This window comes from Phoca vitulina, unplaced genomic scaffold (assembly GCF_004348235.1).
Source record: "Phoca vitulina isolate PV1807 unplaced genomic scaffold, GSC_HSeal_1.0 scaffold21, whole genome shotgun sequence".
Taxonomy (NCBI): domain Eukaryota; kingdom Metazoa; phylum Chordata; class Mammalia; order Carnivora; family Phocidae; genus Phoca; species Phoca vitulina.
This window is the reverse complement of record NW_022589724.1, coordinates 12,654,635-12,674,059: the sequence shown is the minus strand read 5'-3', so window position 1 is coordinate 12,674,059 and position 19,425 is coordinate 12,654,635. Positions and strand designations below refer to the sequence as shown.

Genomic DNA, 19,425 nt, shown 5'->3' with positions numbered 1-19,425 from the left:
CAGACTCACCACTGAGCACAGAACCTGTGGGGGTGGGGGGAGGGGTAAAGGTTGGGGGGTGAGGGTGGTGGTGCTGGATCTCACTACCCATGAGATCATGACCTGAGCTGAAACCAAGAGTCCCACGCTTAACCGACCGAGCGACCTAGGCACCCCTCAGCACTTGGCTGTCTTGATTTGTGAAACTGTTGCTCTCAGTCAGCATTGTGTTGTCGGACTTCATTATGATGCTATGGTCTACAGAGGCAGGAGAGAACCAAGTCCCTCCTTCTGCCCACCCAGGCTCTCTGTCAGGTGGAACCTCCAGGTCTCTAGACCTCCCCATAGAAGTCCTTCCATGTTACTGATCTCCAGTATGCTAAGGAGGGACTATTATTATTATTACTACTAGTAGTAGTCATAGTAGTATATATGGTTTTTACCCTGGCTGCCTGTCAAAATACAGGAACGACCAGGCTAAATTGTTCCAGATGGAGCATCCATCACTTATTTGTCCTGTTGCCCTCCTCGCTTCTAGGCCCCACCTCTGTGGGCCCCCGTCCTTCCCCAGTTCCTTCCTTGAAGACATTGAGACCAGGCTTCTTTGCTTGGGGGCACATTGTACATTGTAGCTCTCAGCATCTTTTCTTTTGTCTGGTCTCCTCCACACGGTGCTAAGCGGAAACGTCTTCATGTTGATGGTTTGTGTATGTCAACCAACCCTTCCTTCCAACCCAGATGCAAATTGTGACCCCTTTTTCCTATTCTCCGCCACTTCTGTCAGGATTGGGGGTGGGAAGTGGGAACCAGATGCTTTTGTTCACGTCCCCATCTTCCGCCTGAGTTCAGACTCTCGTGGCTGTGAGTGAGCCAGTCGTACTGAGATGGGAGCTGTGCCGACAGTATTTCTGCTTTATGTTCTGTTTGTGAACAGACATTCTGCATGTGGTATTTCTTATATACATATATTTGGTGTGCCTCAAAATTATATGCAAACACGTAGCAATTTTCATTTCTGATGTCTTTACGAAATCTTTAAAAGCTGTGAGGATAAAGGGGAACGCATGTGATAGGTCCTCTAGTTCTCTCTCGTAACCGTATTTTTCTTTACATTTTCCAATTATTCCCCCAGCTAATTGCCTCGTGTTGCATGTGTGAGTGACATGTAACATGCTGTGGGCAGTTTTGATTTTGAATAGAATAATTTGTTGTTCTTCTTCCTTCTTAGGGAGCAGGCTCCCATGGGAGAAATGTAGTTTTCTAGGTAGTTATAAAAAGTTTCGTTTAAACTTTTTCTCATTTGTAGAAAATGTACCGGCTTGTTGGGAAAGTTGCTCTTCCTTGAAAATTAGCTGTGGTATTCCTGGACACTCTGGGAGTTTTTTACTCATTAGTAACAAACCTCTTCTTTCTTCATGACTACATGAAGAAAATAGACCATGGAAGGAATAAATCAGACTGCAGGAGGAGTGAAATGGTCTTTTTTGTTGAAATAAGTCTCCTCTCTGATTATTTTACTGCCTTCGTCCTTACCTGAGTAGCTCTTGAAATACTGTCTGCTGTGAAGCAAACATCTTGCCTGGCCATCTCCTCTCTGTTCATCTTCTAGGTTGGAAACACCACCCACTCTGAGAGTTCTGATCCATGGTCTCTGACTTTCATTCACCTTTTCCTTATGCTCAGACTTTTTAGATGTTGACATGCTTACCTTCAGGACATTTAATGTATGGACTATCCAAGTGATAAGATGAACTTTCTAAAAATATCACAGCTTTATTAGTTTATAGTGATTTTTTTTTAAAGATTTAATTTATTTATCTGACAGAGAGAGAGAGAGACAGTGTGAGAGGGAACACAAGCAGGGGAGTGGGAGAGGGAGAAGCAGGCTTCCTGCGGAGCAGGGAGCCTGGGATCATGACCTGAGCCAAAGGCAGACGCTTAACAACTGAGCCACCCAGGTGCTCCAGTTTATGGTGATTTTTATTTTTAAGATTTTATTTATTTATTTGACAGAGAGATAGCAAGAGCAGGAACGCAAGCAGGGAGAGTGGGAGAGGGAGAAACAGGCTTCCCGCAGAGCAGGGAGCCCGATGCGGGGCTTGATCCCAGGACCCTGGGATCCTGACCTGAGCCGAAGGCAGACGCTTAAGGACTGAGCTACCCAGGCACCCCTTATGGTGATTTTTAAAAAAGGATTTTATTTATTTATTTGAGAGAGAGAGATAGTGAGAGAGAGCATGAGCAGGAGGGAGAGGGAAAAGCAGGCTCCCCCCTCCCCAAGCAGGGAGCCTGATGCGGGGCTCGATTCCAGGACCCCGGGATCATGACCTGAGCTGTAGGCAGATGCTTAACTGACTGAGCCACCCAGGTGCCCCTAGTTTATGGTGATTTTTAAATATGAATTATTTTATCTGATTCTCTCAGTAGCCTGTGATATAAGAAAAGCAAACCGGATTACCTGATTTCACAGAGAAGGACACTGAGGATTGGAGGGGTTAAGTGACTTAGCTGAGGTCATGCAGTTAGGTCGTAGAGCCAGGACTTGTAGGCAGATGGGATGCTCTTGCTGTTAAACACCCTGTTGGCTCTTGTAAGATGTCAGAGTTTCAATTGTACTTAGCCAAGATATGTTTTGCTAAGACGTGCAACCTTTCCGTATGTTTTATCTTTTAGAAGATGATCTCTTAGAAGATGATGGAATTTTCAATATTTCAGTATTCAGTGAAGCTTGTTTGAAACTGAACAGGCACCCTAGGAGACTCGGATCAGAACAAATGTACCAAGTAAGAAGATCTCTCATGTTATCTCTTAATGTATTACGTCACTTAAAAATTTGAGGGCCCTCCAAGTGAGGATCCAAAGTATTTAAAAACACTAATGGAATGAACTTCTGGACAGTTTGATTTTTGTCTCTAGAGTTGGATGTGAGATGGGTGCCAAGTGGGGGACTAAATTGGAGGAAGACACTCTAGTGGGTGACTTACTATCAGTTTCCCTGTCTGGTATTTCACATGTATGTATTATATTTTGTTTTAGTGCATTTTATAATTGCAGCTTATTCTGTCATCAAATTCACGCTGGCTTGTAGATTTTTAAGAAACTCATTGTATGGCTATTGGTCCTCATTTAACTTGACTTTTTAAAAATCATACCTCTCAAGTAAAAAGATTGGTAAATTCAGGTAGGAACTGAGATTCGTTATTTTGTGTCACTTTTAGTGCCTTGCAAATCTTTTGGCAGAGTAGACTAAGTATTAAAGTTCATTCATTCACTCATTAGCCATTTACCAAAAGAATATCATGTATCAGGACCTGTAACTTTCAATTCACAATAATGTAAATACACAAGTAAATGACAGTGTGGTATAATGAGTGCTTTGATAAAAGGTAAATAAATGGGGGATTGTGTGCATGTGTGTATGTCCAGGTAGGGTTTTGTTTTTTGTTTTTTTGTTTTTAACAAGAAGCAAAGACTGTGCTAAATCATAGAGAATGAGTGGGACTCAACCAGATCAAAGATGTGAGGTGAAGGTGAAGAAGGGCACTGTGGGAAAGTAGGGAAGCATCTTGAATATTAGGGAACGTGGTTCTCTTAGGGAACAAAGAAAGCAAGGGAGAATGGGAAGAGATGAGGCAAAAACCTGAGCAGTGACTAGATCATGAAGAGCCCTATAATTTTGAGTTCCAATCTTATTTTTAATGTCTCTGTGGAGCCACTGAAGGATTTTAAGCAGGTGAGCCAAATATTCAAATTTTCATATTTAGAAGGAACACAGGGGCTAGAAACATATTCAGGTACCCAGATAAAGTTTAGATGATTTTTAAAAATTGGTGTGAAAATAAATGGTCCTGGGACAATTGGTTAGCTACTTCGTTGAGAAAATAAATGATTCTTTGCATTTACACTAAAATGATTAAAGAGTTAAGTTGGGAAAAAAAGTTTTTTAATATGTTAAAGATTCATAAAGTAGCATTAAGTAACATGTAAAATACTCTCAACAGATCCATTGTAAAACGTGAATATTCAGAGGCAGTTTGCAAAAGAGGATAAATATATATATATGTGTGTGTCATGCAGTTAAGTTGTAGATCCAGGACTTACATATATATATATATGAGATTATATATGTATAATCTCCAAAACACATATGAACACGTTATACTTCACTAGTAAAAAAAAAAGAAAAAAAATTAAACCACAAGACACCATGATTCTTCTATAAGCATAGAGTACTATTTTTTTTGTTTGAGAGAGAGCACATGTGCAAGGTGGAGGGAGGGGCAGAGGAAGAGGGAGAGAGAGAGAATCTTAAGCAGGCTCCACGCTAGGCGTGTGGACTCAGTCTCACAACCCTGAGATCGTGACCTGAGCTGAAATCAAGAGTCGGACACTTAACCGACTGAGCCAGGCGCCCCTCTCCTATTATTTTGACCCCACTCTATTTCTCCTTCCTAGGATTCCCTTCCTCTGCCTGTCCCTTAAATCTGAATACCTTCAAGGTTGTACGTTGCCCCTTCTCTTGTCATTCTGTATCCCTCTTTGCTTCCTTCACTGTCTCTATGCTGGTAAGTCCTAAATCTGTTTCTCCGGGCCTCATCTGTTCTATAAGCTCTAGGCCCATACTCCCTGATTAACTTTTTGTATTCTTTTTCGCACTGTGTCTTCACATATGTGACTCTCCTACCAGCAATGCCCTTCCTTCCTTTACCCTATCTGGCTGCCTCCTGTTTATCCACAAAGCTCAGCGCAGTCATCTCCCCTGGTAGGAAGGCTTCACTGACCTTCTGCCCCAAACACCGTTCCTGCTGTCTGAATTGTTTTTCCTGTCTGCAACTCACCTGCTTAATGCTGATTTCTCCTCGGGTCCAAATTTAGATAGGCAAGCTTTTCCTGATCCCCAAGGAGGAGGGTTAGGTGTCCTTCCTGAGTGCTCCTGCTGCCTCATGTATTCTAGGACTTATCCCTGGGTATTTTGTTTGCCTGGATACTCATCGGTGAGCTCCTTGAGGTTAGGCCTGCACCTTAATTGCCACTGTGTACCCAGCACCGTATACTCTGTATACTTATTTATAGAACCAATTAATGACAGAGAAAAAAAACTTCACACTATATTTTTAAATAAAATAACTTTACTATAAATTTGTGCATACAGTGTTTGTAACCAGAAAGTCATTTTTTGTTTGTAGACTAAACCACGTGGAGTTTAGGATGAGACTGAGTTTGTAGAAACGCAGCCTACGTAGTTGTGAGGTCTTTTCCAGCAGATGGCAGCAGCCTCAATGTAGAACTGGTGAAGCCAAATATCTGGATTGACCCAGTGTGTTTCGGGTTTTCCAGAATGGGTGAAATTGAGAACAGAGGGTTAAGGGCGTTGAGGGTCTCAGGCAAGAGAATAATTGAAGTGATAGGGTACCTGAGAGAGCTGGGGAAGACGAGGATGGGGGTGGTAGAATATGGGTAGAAGGTCTCGAGTGAGGAAATCTTGGGGGTTTCTTGAGAGAGATCAGGCATAATGGATGAGTGGGGCAGAGGGATAGGAGGTTGTGAGATCTTGGAGCAGCTCTGAGGATGATGCAGCCTGGGATGTGGATGTGGATATGAGTAGCTAAAGTGGAGCGGAGGAACTTCATAGCATTGAGCTCAAGGATCTCTGAGGCCAAGTTTTGATGGCTTGTCTATAAGGACCTTTAGGTTACCCGAGAGAATGCTAGGAATTGGGGGAGAGGGGAAACTCCCAGTGAGCCAGATGTCAGGGTGTTGAGTGACTGTGGAAGAATGGCAGTGATGAGGAAGGATGGAGGGCCGTCATAGCCAATGACATGAGCATCAAAGGAGACGCTAAACCCAAAATGCCCAGCTGTAGCACACAGATCGATCAGGGGTTGAGCATATTACTTCTGGGACCTTCACATATTTTTTCCCTTGTAAGTCCCTATATTATACATGCATCTTGGTTTGGCAATGGATAGAGTATTTTTTTTTTTTTTAAAGATTTATTTATTTATTTGAAAGACAGAGAATGAGAGAGAGAGAGAGCACATGAGAGGGGAGAGGGTCAGAGGGAGAAGCAGACTCCCCGCTGAGCGGGGAGCCCGATGCGGGGCTCGATCCCGGGACTCCAGGATCATGACCTGAGCTGAAGGCAGTTGCTTAACCAACTGAGCCACCCAGGCGCCCCAGGCAATGGATAGAGTATTAAAGGCTAACAGCGTGCATGATGAATCCATGGACCAAAAACTCTTTTACCAGAGCTCTAACAGGAAGGACCAAGTGAAGTACCCTTGCACAGTTGCTTTGAATGCATAATTGGGAGGAATCCTCATAAAGTTCAAAAATTCTGTTTCATGAGGCATATCAATGGATTCTTTATGAATGAAAAGAAATTAAAAGGATTTGCCCAGTAGCTCCAGTGCCATCTTCTTTACCTGGGAGGACATCGTTATCTTAGAATAGCCTACATTTTGTTCATTTGAGATGCAGTTATGCATTTTAAGCTTTGTCCTGTAGCTGGTGGAGGGGGACGTTGAATAGGATAGGGAGAGTAGGTTTGTAAAGTCCATCCCCAGTTTAGCTTGCTATTGTATTAAAAATAATTCTAACAGAATGAACCTTCTTGCTTTATCTCTGTTTTGCTTATAGTCTAGATATCTGCAAGCCAACAGAAAATTTAATGCAACCCTTTCTTTTAATCTCATGACAGTTTAAAGTTCTGGGCCAAAGGTGGTATCTGAATAATTTTTATCATGCAACATCATTTAACTTTACAACAAGGGAACGAGCTCCAGTGGTGTGTTTAGACCTGTACCCAGCAACTGATTACACAGTGAATGTCACTCTCCTGGGATCTTCTGAGCAGCACTCAGTGCAAATAATGATGACAACCGCACCAGCAGGTGGGTGTACATGTCCCTCTGTTTTGTGTCTCAGGACATGTGAAATATGTGAATTGCACAATGTGGGGGAGCATAAAGAATGCTAATCTGGGAGTCAAGAGACTTGTGTTCTAGTTCTAATGACTACCAACCTTTTTCTGGGCTTTAGGGTGCCTGAATCTTACCACCCATCCCCTTCCCCATAGGGGTTCTGGCTCATAGCGGGTAGAGATCAAGAATGGACTGTTTTATTTAGGGCTTCCTGATAGTGATGGATTGAAAATACTGTAAGGCTTCCTATCTCTTACCCCAGGTTTAAGATTGCTGAGCCCCCAGGGTAGTCATTATGAACAACTAGAACCAAATTCCTGGAGATCAGTAACGTGAGCCGCACTGTGCTGGCACTGGTTGAGACAGGGAGGCCTTATGACTGGAACATGTCTGAGCACATGAACCTGACATAGAGAACAGTGGCCTCATGAAGGTCAGACTTCCTAGAAAGGCCATCTGGCCTTGTGAAGAAGCCAGCTAGAGGCCACTGTGCCAACTCCACAGCTCTCTCTAGTAGGAAGGGACATAGGATTTTTTTGTTCTCTAATCCACTGGGTTTAACAGACAAATTTATGGGCAACCAGGTGGAGGGGCTGCCACCTTTGAAGGAAGGCAGTTGAATAGGTTAGGTCCTGCTCCTGTCTTCCTGATGCTTCTCTCCCGTATTCACCATTGTTCTGAGAAAAGAAAAGCAGAATTATGTGATGGTTGCCCAACACTGCGAACTTAAGAAACGTCACTAAAGTATACACTCGAAAGTGGTTAATTTTATGTTGTGTGAACTTCACCTCCATTTTTTAAAAAGAGCCAACAAATTAGCTACGTTCTTCTTGGCTCCCGGGCCTCAGTTACCTTCTGACTGATCTTTACATGACATAATACAAGTAAAATGTTTACAATAGTTTCCAGCACATAGTAATGATGATGACAATAATAGCTATGTTTATTGAGTACTAAGTATGTGCCAGGCTGTTTAAAGTGCCCTCTTTGGGTTAGTATCCAAAATATATGACACATTTTATAAAACTCAATACCCCCAAACCAAATAAACCAATTAAAAAATGGGCAGGAGACATGAACAGACATTTTTCCAAAGAAGACATGCAGATGGTCAACAGACACAGTGAAAGATGTTCACCATCACTCATCATCAGGAAATGCAAATCAAAACCACAGTGACATACCGCCTCATATTGTCAGAATAGCTAAAATCAACAACACAAGAAACAACAGGTGTTAGAGAAGATGTAGAGAAAGGGGAACCCTCTTGCACTGCTGGTGGGAATGCAAACTAGTACAGCCAGTTCAAAGAACAGTTTGGAGGTTCCTCAGAAAGTTAAAAGTAGAACTACCCTGCAATCCAGCAATCGCACTACTGGGTATTTACCCAAAGAATGCAAGAACCACTAATTCAAAGGGATACATGCACCCCAATGTTTATAGCATTATTTACAATAGTCAAATTGTGTAAGTAGCCCAAGTGTCTGTCATTGATGAATGGATATATATATATATCACATAATCACATATATCACATATATATATCACACCTTCTCTCCCTCTCTCTCTCTCTGTCTCTCTGTCTCTCTCTCTCTCTCTATATATATATATATTGGAATTTATAAAATTGAATAAAAATGAATGAAATCTTGCCATTTGCAACAACATGGATGGAGCTAGAGAGTATAATACAAAAAGAAATAAGTCAGTAAGAGAAAGACAAATACCATATGATTTCACTCATATGTGGGATTTAAGAAACAAATGAGCAAAGGGAGAAAAGAGAGAGAGAGACAAATCAAGAAACAGACTTAACTATAGAGAGCAAACTGATGGTTACTAGACGGGAGGTGGGTGGGGGGTGGGTTAAACAGGTGATGGGGATGAAGGAGAGCACTTGTTGTGATGAGCACTGGGTGATGCATGGAAGTGTTGAATCACCGTATTGTATGCCTGAAACTAATATCACACTGTATGTTAACTAACTGGAATTTAAATAAAAACTTTAAAAAAGAAAAAAGAAAGAAAAAGAAATTGCAGTGAGCAAAAAACAAAAAACAAAATAAAACAAAAAACAAAGCAAAAACAAAACAAAAAACAAAACAATGTGTCCTCTTTGAATCAACTCAGACCTACCAAACCTTCTGAGGAAAGCATTGCCATTGTTCCCATTTTGTAGACAAAGATCATGAGGCACAGAGAAATTAAACAATTTGTCCAGGATCACACACCCAGTGATTTGAACACAGGGTGATTTGACCCTGGCTCCACGGCCCTCATTCTTAATGCACTTCTGCTGCTTCTCACTAATTAGTTATGCAAAAGGAAAAAGCAAAATTATATTCTCAGAATCCAGTGCACAGTCAGTCCAGACCCACCTTGCTTTTGTCAATTGTGGACCATGAGCAAAAACTTCAAATGACATGGATGCATAAATGCATTCATTGAATAAATGTTTATTTCTTTCCTAGTCTGTGTCAAGCAGGTTCTAATAGCTGACATTGTGGCAGCAGTAAAACAGTCCCAGGTGACATGGTGTTGGAATTGTTCGAGGGTCATGGCAGAGAGAGATAAACAAGTAAGGAAATAAATCCCATGTTAGGTGGGGAAGAAAGCATGGCAAAGGGAGTGACAACTGATGGTCAGGGAAGGCCTCTATTTTATATATATTATACATGTAATATATATATTTATTATATTTAGGCCTCTATATGTATAAATACATATATGTTCATTATATATAAAATATATTTATTTATATTTTATTTTTATTTAAATTCATTTAATTAACATATACTGTATTATTAGTTTCAGAGGTAGAATTTAGTGATTCATCAGTTGCATATAATACCCAATGCTCATTCCATCACGTGCTCTCCTTAATGCCCATCATCCAGTTACCCATCTCCCCCCAAAACCCCTCCCTTCCAGCAACCCTCAGTTTGTTTCCTAGAGTTAAAAGTGTCTTATGGTTTGTCTCCCTTCTGATTTCATCTTACTTTATTTTTCTCTCCCTTCTCCTATGATCCTCTGTTCTGTTTCTTAAATTCCACATATCAATGAGATCATATGATAATTGTCTTTCTCTGATTGACTTATTTTGCTTACCCTAATACCCTCTAGTTCCATCCATATCGTCGCAGAGGATTCCTTTTTTTAATGGCTGAGTAATATCCCAGTGTGTGTGTGTGTGTGTGTGTGTGTGTGTGTGTGTGTGTGTGTGTCTGCCACATCTCCTTTATCCATTCATCTATTGATGGACATCTGTGCTCTTTCCATAGTTTGCCTATTATGGACATTGCTGCTATAAACATTGGGGTGCAGGTGCCCCTTTGGGTCAGTATATTTGTATCCTTTGGGTAAATACCTACTAGTGCAATTGCTGGGTCATAGGGTAGCTCTATTTTTTTTTTTTTTAGGGTAGCTCTATTTTTAACTTTTTGAAGAACCTCCATACTATTTTCAATAGTAGCTGTACCAGCTTGCTTTCCCATCAGCTGTGTAAGTGGGTTCCCCTTCCTCTGTATCCTCGACAACATCTGTTGTTTCCTGACTTGTTAATTTTAGCCATTCTAACTGGTGTGAGGTGGTTTCTCATTGTGGTTTTGATTTGTATTTCCCTGATGCTGAGTGATGTTGAGCATTTTTTCACGTGTCTGTTGGCCATTTGTATGTCTTCTTTGGAGAAATGTCTGTTCATGTCTTCAGGAAGGTCTCTATTATAAAGTGACATTTAAGCACAGATCTGGAGGAAGTGAGGGAGTAAGCCATGCACAGGGAGGACACCAAGTGACAAGGTCTTGCAAGAGGCATGTCCTTGGCATGTTTTAGGAATATCAAGGAAGTCAGTATGGCTGGAGCAGAGTGAGCTGGAGAAAGTGGTAGGAGATGGGATCTAAACTGTAGCTTGAGTATTAGTCAGGGTCCCATGGTGTCAAATTTAGAAAGTAAGTCCACAGTTATCTTCTCCTTTACAACATGGATCCTGAATTACCAATGGTAAGTATAATCTTGCATGTGATAGTTCAGCCTGTCTAGATTACCAAGCAATTTGGAGTCCACCACCTGTGAATTTGAACTTAGTTTGGGAGGTGCTCTCTTCTCATAAGGTTACTGGGTTCTGTCTCTCACTAGTCTTGCCATATGTTTTGTGGGGAGGGAAATTCTCTTCCCTTGAAAATTGTAGAACTTTGCCATGGTGGTTCTGGGTCTTTCTTGGTGTCCTTCCCAAGGATTTAGAACCTTCTCATTTTCATTTCTCCTTCAAGCCCTGTTTCTATCCACAGTTCACCATTGCTGAAGATCTTTATCTCTAGTGAAAGAGCCTCCTTGCTTTGTGGGCAGGATACCCCACCTTATAGTGAGAGGAGTAGTAGGAAATTCTTCAAGAGAACTGTGTCTTCTTGCATGCCTCCTTCACTGTCCCAGTTTCCTGCTTTTTTCTCTAAATTTCTCTGTCCCCAGAAAGATCCTGAGAATTGTTTTAGTTCTGAGCTTCTGGGGTTCTTATTATTGAATGCCTTGCCTCTGAGTGCTACTTTCTGCTTAGGAGTTTTCACATTTGTCTCCTGGAGAAATACCCTCAGTGGATCCTTGAGCTGCTTTGAGTTTCTGGAACTTGTGCTTTCGCTGGTCTAGTGACGTCCAGGAAGTGCCCTAGGTTAGTGGTTTTTCACCCAAGCCCACTTTCCTTAGAACTGACTTATAAGACTCAGCTGCCTGGGCTTTTTTGTTGGGGACTGCAGCATCCCTTCCGGCCACCATATCCTTTTCTGCATTGGGTAAGCCTCCAGTGCTCAGCTTCCTCTGATGATTCCCACCGTAAGCTTTCCACCTGCCATCCTCCTCATTTCTGTTCCTTTTCTATCCCCAGGTCTGGCCAATTCCTTTTGCTAGGTATTAGGACTTTCCTTCCCTATATTTGGTTTTTGTTTTCACACTTAGATTTTTGTTCTCCTAACATCCTACTTTGGATTCAGCCAGGGAATCTCCATGGAGAGAGAATGATGTCAGACAGTTCTGGGTCTGCTACCATCATTCAGTGTTCAAATAAATTCTGCCCACCTTTCATTTCATTAGAAGGTATATGTTTCTATTCTGTTCAACCTGTAACCCAGGCCTGGGTCTGATCATTTGTCATTCTCCCTGGATTCTCTTTCATGCATCTCTGTTATTCTTTTCCTTCTTCCTCAAGTTCTAACTCCCTGCATTTCCCAGGCAGGTTTCCTTCAAGCCAGTGCTGTACCTGCTACAAGAATAGTGTTACCTGAAACTAATTTAACAATGCTTGAAGAATTCTGCTCCGATTTTTCTAGCCATTCTTTTCTTAATGTGTCCACATTTTCTGAAACTACATAGCATCACAATTGTAGTTACTGAGGAGTGCCCCATTAATGTTGACTCTGGTGTCTCTATTTAAAACCTGTAGAAGACCTTTCTTGATAGAATGATACCTGGATCTGGGCACCTGTTGGGGGAAGTGTCCTTTGAGTCTCTCCTCCAAAATAGTCCCGTTATTCCTCTCTTTGATGATTTTGAACCACCTTCCCTGAACCTAGTAAATATTCCTATCTTTTCTGGGCTCTTTAGAGTAGTTACATTTGGATGTATTTCCTTTTCCTTATCATATTTTTTTCTAGCTGGACCAATAGGATTTCAGATTTTCTTCTCCTTGGTGTGATTTCCTTCACTTTATTTCGTTCTCTCCTGGTCTCGTCCTCTGCACAGCTCCCAGAAAGCAAGAATCTGCATCTTGTTTGGGCAGTGACCTATAATATATGAACTCTACCCACTAGGAGATGTGACCCAAGGAATGGGAGTCTCCTACCAGTCAGATTACATATTTACTGTTCCTTCCTTGAGAATTAGTGAGTAGGGAGTGGAGAGAGGCCACCTGGGAAGACAGGTAAATAGCAACCTTTAACACACTTGAGCAAGGTAATTGGCTTCTGCAATGTTAGAGGGTTGAACAGGAAAGTTCTCCTCTAGTTCTAGGAGTCTATGTTAGGAAAGCAATTCTGGGTTCCTTCAAATTCATTTATTTCAACATCCATATTTTTTGACCAATTTATTTATCATCATTATTTCATCTATCCAATTTTGTATTCTTACTGATAATCTACAACTTACTCATATAGTAAGAGTTTTATTATTATTTGTGTCAAACATTTTTCTTGATTAATAGTTTCTTTTCATTTTGTTTGTTTTTTTTGATATACAGAAGTTTTAGATTTTATATAGTCAATACTATTGATCTTTTCCTTTGTGATTTATTACATTAATATTAAATATAGAATTTTTAAAACAAAAGAGTATTTATTTATATCCCATCTTTCTTCTGGGAAAAACTTTAAGTGACCTGCATGGGTATAGAAAATAAAATAAGTTAGATATGTAAGCTAAAGAAGAATGAAAACAAAGTCAGGGACATAAAAAAAGATGCAGAAGAAAGGTTAAGGATAATCTGTATTCTTATAACTTATTTATTTTTTCATTAGTGGCTCACAAATTTAGGTTTAGTTTTTGACCCATCCAGTCAGAAAGGGTGCCATTACGTTGTCCTTAAGGTTACAACAAAGTGGTGTTTCTCAGGGGAAGTACAGTTGTTTTCAACAATGTGATTAGATAGGAATTTTTTATTCCATGGGGGTTTCCTAGATAGTACAATGTATGAGCAACATTTTATGAGGATTTTATGAGGCTGTTTTTTTATTGCCCCTCAATGTGTCTCATTACATTATAGGAAAGCACAGTTCAGTGTGTGGTGGACAAGGAAAGATGCCTTAAAAATGCCTGTCCTCTGCTGATCTGGCTTGATTCAGGGGTAGGATTAGATTATTGTAGACTATTTGGAGGAATGACTGGTGTCCATGTTTCCTAAATATTGTTTCTCTCAACTCAGATCTGATAAATGGTAGGTATCATTGAGCCTGAGATTGTTCTCTCTGGCCAGTACCCAGGGAGCAGCTGTTCTGTGTTGAATGTGAGGACCTGTGCCTCAATAGAAGGCTGCCCACCTCTGTTAGAAGGTTGAGCCTATAGAGCTGAACCAAGGGAGTCGTTTGAATTTGCCCTGCATAGTTGAATGAGTGATTAAACCCCCCCAGATTTCTCTCCATATAATATGATCATATACTTTCAGCAAGCAAATTTCATGGTAGTTGTAACCAGATACCAAATTTGTCTTAAGAAAAATTTCAACAGAGTAACAGTAAAACTCCCAACTTTGAACAATGTCATATCCTCTTGTTTCTTCTAAGATAAACTGTTTGCAAAATGTACATCAAGGACAACTAAAGATAATAAAGTGATACCACTGTTCATAGAACAGTTATAAAAATAGTGACTTTGTTTTCAAAACAGTTGATTCTTAGCCATTTTTTCTCACACTGTTTCCCTTGCAAAGGCAACCGTCTATTTAGACTGCTCCTGATTAGGGTTTTAAAAACTATATCATTTAGGAATAAAAGATTTCTTGCTTTTCTGTTCTCTATAGCAGAGGATTACATGCATTTACTTCTAAAATAGTGTTGGTACATTTTTTAAAAAAATCAAAAGGGGGGGAAACAGAATAGTCTTCCCTCTATTGCCTGGTAGAAAACCGTGACTGTTACGGTGGTTTATGTTGCAAGTTTTCTTTTTTTTTTTTGCTTTTTGTTGCAAGTTTTCTGACAGCATGCATAATTTGAGATCTGTGTTGACCTTATAAAACTCCCCCCCCAACTGATTCCTGTTTACAGAATTGAAGTACAAAGAAAAGATAATAAAGACCGTAAAAAATTTAACATTGTTTCTGACCGTTTCCTACAAAATGATAAATATTGTAACAGTATTCTGTGGTAGTAGAGTTATGTCCAAAGTCTTTCTGCTGCTTTTATAAACCATCAGCCTGAGAAACTCATACTTGCAATTGGTCTAGCCAAAAAAATGACATTTATTTTGCATGGAATACCTGAGCATTTGCAATATGTGAAAAATGGGGGGGGGGGGTAGTAAATGGTTGTTTCTTTTTAAGATAATATAATGACATTGTAGATCCAGCTAGGCAGTACCCAACCCATGGGGTAAATCAAGATGAATAAGTTATTTAGAATTGGAGCCCTTCACTAAATGGGTCCTAAATGGTTTTGGAGGCAGTAGATTCATCCTACTCTTTTTGGAACTACCCCATATTCTAATCATGTGTACCCAGAGAGACTCCAAGACTGCCGTCTTGTAGGCTGAAATCAGAGAAAAGATCACGTAACTCCTTAGTCTAAAATGTCCATTAATACAGTGCAAACGAAAGCTAACTACAATATATTCTTTTTAATTTCAATTCCTTGTAACTTTTAAATTTTGGTATGATTTCAAATTTCTCTCATTTCCCCCTCCCCCATTCTCTCTCTCTTCCTGAAATAAATCCCACTTGGTTATGGTGTATTTGTTTCTTCTGTGGTGTTGGATTCTGTTCACTAATATTTTCTTTAGTATTTTTGCATCAATATTCATATGTGATATTAGTTTATAGTTCTCTCTATTGTGTATCATCTTTATCAGGTTTAGGGCTTAATATTTTCTTTGTTTCATAAAAAGAATTTGAAACGTTTCCTTCATCATTATGCCCTTCATTATTTGAAAGGTTTTCTTCATTATTACAATTCACATAGCATTTGGACTATATGAGTCCAATGGTTAGGTAGAATTTCCCCACAAAACAGCCCAGGCATGGGGGCTTTTTTGGGGGGTAGTTCCTTGATAACTTTCTCAGTTTTTTTTTTTCCCTATGGAAAATGGTCTGTTTAAACTTTTTAAGTTTAATGGGGTCAGCTTTAGCAAACTATTTTCTTAGGAATTACCCATTTTCTCTGTGTATTCAAATTTATTTGCAGAGTGGTCTACAAAGTACTTTCATTTAACTTTTTGAATTTTCTTCTGTTTCAATGATTATTTCTCCCTTTATTTGTATTTTCTTCCTTTTTTCTAGATTAAGTTGGCTAGCAGTTCATCTGTTTTATTATTTTCAAAAAGCCAAGGTTTTATTCTATTAATTGGATCTACTGTTTTCTTCTCCATCTCCATCAGGGATTAGCCAGCTATGTCTCGGGAGCCACATCGGGCCTGGCACCTGTTTTCTATAATAAAGTTTTATTGGACACTAAAGGCGAAGTCGTTTGTTTACATAACATCCGTGGCTGCTTTTGTGCTACAAAGATGGAGTTGAGTAGTGTGACAGAACTGGCCGAGAAGGTTTTTACTTAAATGGTTACTCTCTGACCCTCTATAGAAAAAAGTTGGTGACCCTTGCTCAAATATATCATTAATTTCTTCTTCCATATTTATTATATTCCTTTTTTTTTTTTAAGATTTTATTTATTTATTTGAGAGACAGAGAACACATGAGCAGGGGGGAGGGGCAAAGGGAGGGAGAAGCAGATTCCCTGTTGAGCCGGGAGCCTGATGAGGGACTTGATCCCAGGACCCCTGAAATCATGACCTGAGCCGATGGAAGATGCTTAACCGACTGAGCCACCCAGGCGTCCTGTTATAGTCCTTCTTATGCTTTGTTTTACTTTATAAAGGTGGTTGCATTTTATCTTCATTGTGAATTGTGGCGTTTTGCATTAAAAAGTGTTGTTCTTTGTCATATTAAAGGCTTTTTGGCTTGACTTCTACTTATGTGGGGATTACAACCCCTACTTTCATATGGTTTGCATTTGTCTGCTGTGCTGTTGTCCATCACTTTATATTTATTTTTTTGTTGTTGTTTTGTTTTTAAAGATTTTATTTATTTATTTGACAGAGAGAGAGAGAGGGGGAACACAAGCAGGGGGAACAGCAGAGGGAGAGGGAGAAGCAGGCTTCCTGCAGAGCAAGGAGCCCGATGCGGGGCTCGATCCCAGGACCCTGGGATCATGACCTGAGCCGAAGGCAGTCGCTTAACGGACTGAGCCACCCAGGCGCTCCGATCACTTTATATTTAGTCTCTCTGAAGCACTTTGTTTTAGGAGTTCCTCTAGTAAACAGCATATAGTTAGATCTTGCATATGTTGAATAGTGTATGTATATATATATATATGTAAATTTTAGAAGTCTCAAGGGCCTTCATACTTGAAAGATAGTTTTGGCTGGATATAAAATTCTTTGTTCACATTTCTTGATTTGAGTTATCTTAAAATTCAGTTCTTTTGTTGCCTTGCTTTTTATGTAGCTTTTGAGAAGTCTGATGCCACTTAATTCTTTTGCCTTTGGATCTCATTTATTTATTTGAGTGGAGATGCTGAGGATTTTTTTTTTTTCTTAATCTTTAAAGTATAATAGTTTTACTTGGCTAAGTCTTAGGTTTGATTATTCTGGATGAACTTTCTCAGGTATACAGTGGGTCCTTTCAGTACTTATATTCAGATCTTTTTATTTCTGTAGATTTAACCTGGATTATAGTTTTTTTTTTTTTTTTTTAAAGATTTTATTTATTTATTTGAGACAGAGAGAATGAGAGAGAGAGAGCACATGAGAGGGGGGAGGGTCAGAGGGAGAAGCAGGCTCCTTGCTGAGCAGGGAGCCCGATGCGGGACTCGATCCAGGGACTCCAGGATCATGACCTGAGCCGAAGGCAGTCGCTTAACCAACTGAGCCACCCAGGTGCCCTGGATTATAGTTTTAAATATTAATTCTGTTTAATGTTTTTCTTCTTTAGAGACTTTAATTATACATATGTTGGATCTTCGCTTTTATTCCATTTCAGCCACTTGATTTTTGCTCCTTTTTACTTCTTTTTAATATCATTTGTATTCTTTTTGGTTGTTTTCCTGTTTTTCTTCAATTTTCCTCATTAATTTTTTATTCTAATCTATCCTTCTTTGGGTACCATGACATTTTGACTTTATTTCTGGTATGAATTTGCCTTTTCCTTCTGTTTCCCGAATTCAGTCACTTTTGTTTCATTGCCTGCCTGCTTTGTGTCCATTTCTGTTCTTAGTTTTTGAATTTCTGACTCAAGGTGTTTTCCTCATACCCCACAATGCTTATTTGAGGATATTTATTTCAGTTTATTGTGTTACAGAGTTACTGTTGTGTGTGTGTGTGTATGTTAATTCTTGTTTGGGCATTATTAAAAAAAAATGTAGAGTTTTTCACAAACTGAGATTTTTTTTTTAAGATTTTATTTATTTGTCAGAGAGAGAGAAACAAGCAGGGGAAGCAGCAGGCAGAGGGAGAAGCAGGCTCCCTGCTGAGCAAGGAGCCCAATGTGGGACTCGATCCCAGGACCCTGGAATCATGACCTGAGCCTGAGGCAGAGGCGCCCCACAAACTGAGATGTTTTGATTATCACCTTCTTGGCTGACTTTTCTTTTCTTTTTTCTTTTCCTTTCCTTTCCTTTCCTTTTCCTTTTCCTTTTCCTTTCTTTTCTTTCTTTCTTTCTTCCCTTTCTTTCTTTCTTTCTTTCTTTCAACGAACACTGCTTTTGTATATTAATTCCATAGAATTGGTAGTTTAGAATGGTTAATAATATTTCTAGGTTAAGAGTGCCCTCTTCTGTCATTTAATGAAGTGCAGTGCCTTTAAAGGATATTTTTGTTGTTTTTTGGTTAGAGTGGGAATGAATGGTATATTCTTTTATTTTGGGGTTCTCCTTTGCTTTGTAGGATCTTGCATTCCCCTCTTGCTTTTTTTCCCATCACTGCTTAGTCTCCACAGGACACCAGTTCTTTCCATTTAATCATCTTCTTTCCCAGAAGGAATGCCTTTCTCATACCCCTACCTGAAGTCTCCTGGACTTTCATCCTTTGCTTGTAGTCAGTACCCTGGTATACCAGATCTTCTTTTCAGTATTTTCATGCTGAAGGTGGAATTTCTCTTTCTGGGAGTGAATCAAGCTCATGTTCAGACCCTTTGTTTCCCTCTTCTCTTTCCCTTGCTCTTCTCGACAGTGACTTATGGGAGGTTGAGAAACAGCTTTGCTGGAATTTGGTATTTATTATTCTATTAAAAGGCAATTTAAAGTTTCTTATATTCTCTGTCTTCTGGTTATGATGACAGCACTGGTTTTATGTTGTTTTATTTGTTCTTGTTGATCTGAAGAGTATTTTGGGAAATGTGTTGAGAGAGATTCGGATTTAACTGGCCACCATTATCCTTGAACAAATTGTAACGTTAATCTAGAATAACTTCGCAAGCACTAACTTTTCCACCCCCATATCTTTGCATGTGCTATGTCCTCCACCTGGAATCCCCTCCCCATTTTTCCTAATATTCCCTTCATCCCTCCTTCCACAGTTTCCCCAACTGAAAGTAGATCTTCTTTCTGAATTCATATACTCTGCTTCAGGAGGAAGTATAGGTAATAGCTTGGCATGGTTACTCTGGAGTCAGGCTGTCTAATTCAAAGCTCAGATCTCTTATATCTGTGTGCCTTTGGGCAAATTACTTAACCTTTATGTGCCTAAGTTACTTTAATTGTAAAAATGGGAATGACAGTACCTGTCATGGGTTTGTTGTGAAACTAAGTGGGTTATGGGGGACCAGCACAACACCTGACGCATA

General features: G+C 39.8%; 1 protein-coding gene across 1 annotated transcript in view; it reads left to right on the top strand.

The window, feature by feature from the left end:
- Positions 1–19,425, top strand: part of SUSD1 (sushi domain containing 1) — a 130,684-nt gene that overhangs the window by 59,862 nt on the left and 51,397 nt on the right. The window contains exons 9-10 of the mRNA XM_032418985.1: positions 2,653–2,762; positions 6,680–6,872. Of these exons, the coding sequence (XP_032274876.1) occupies positions 2,653–2,762; positions 6,680–6,872 (303 nt within the window). The remainder of the gene's footprint in view (positions 1–2,652; positions 2,763–6,679; positions 6,873–19,425) is intronic.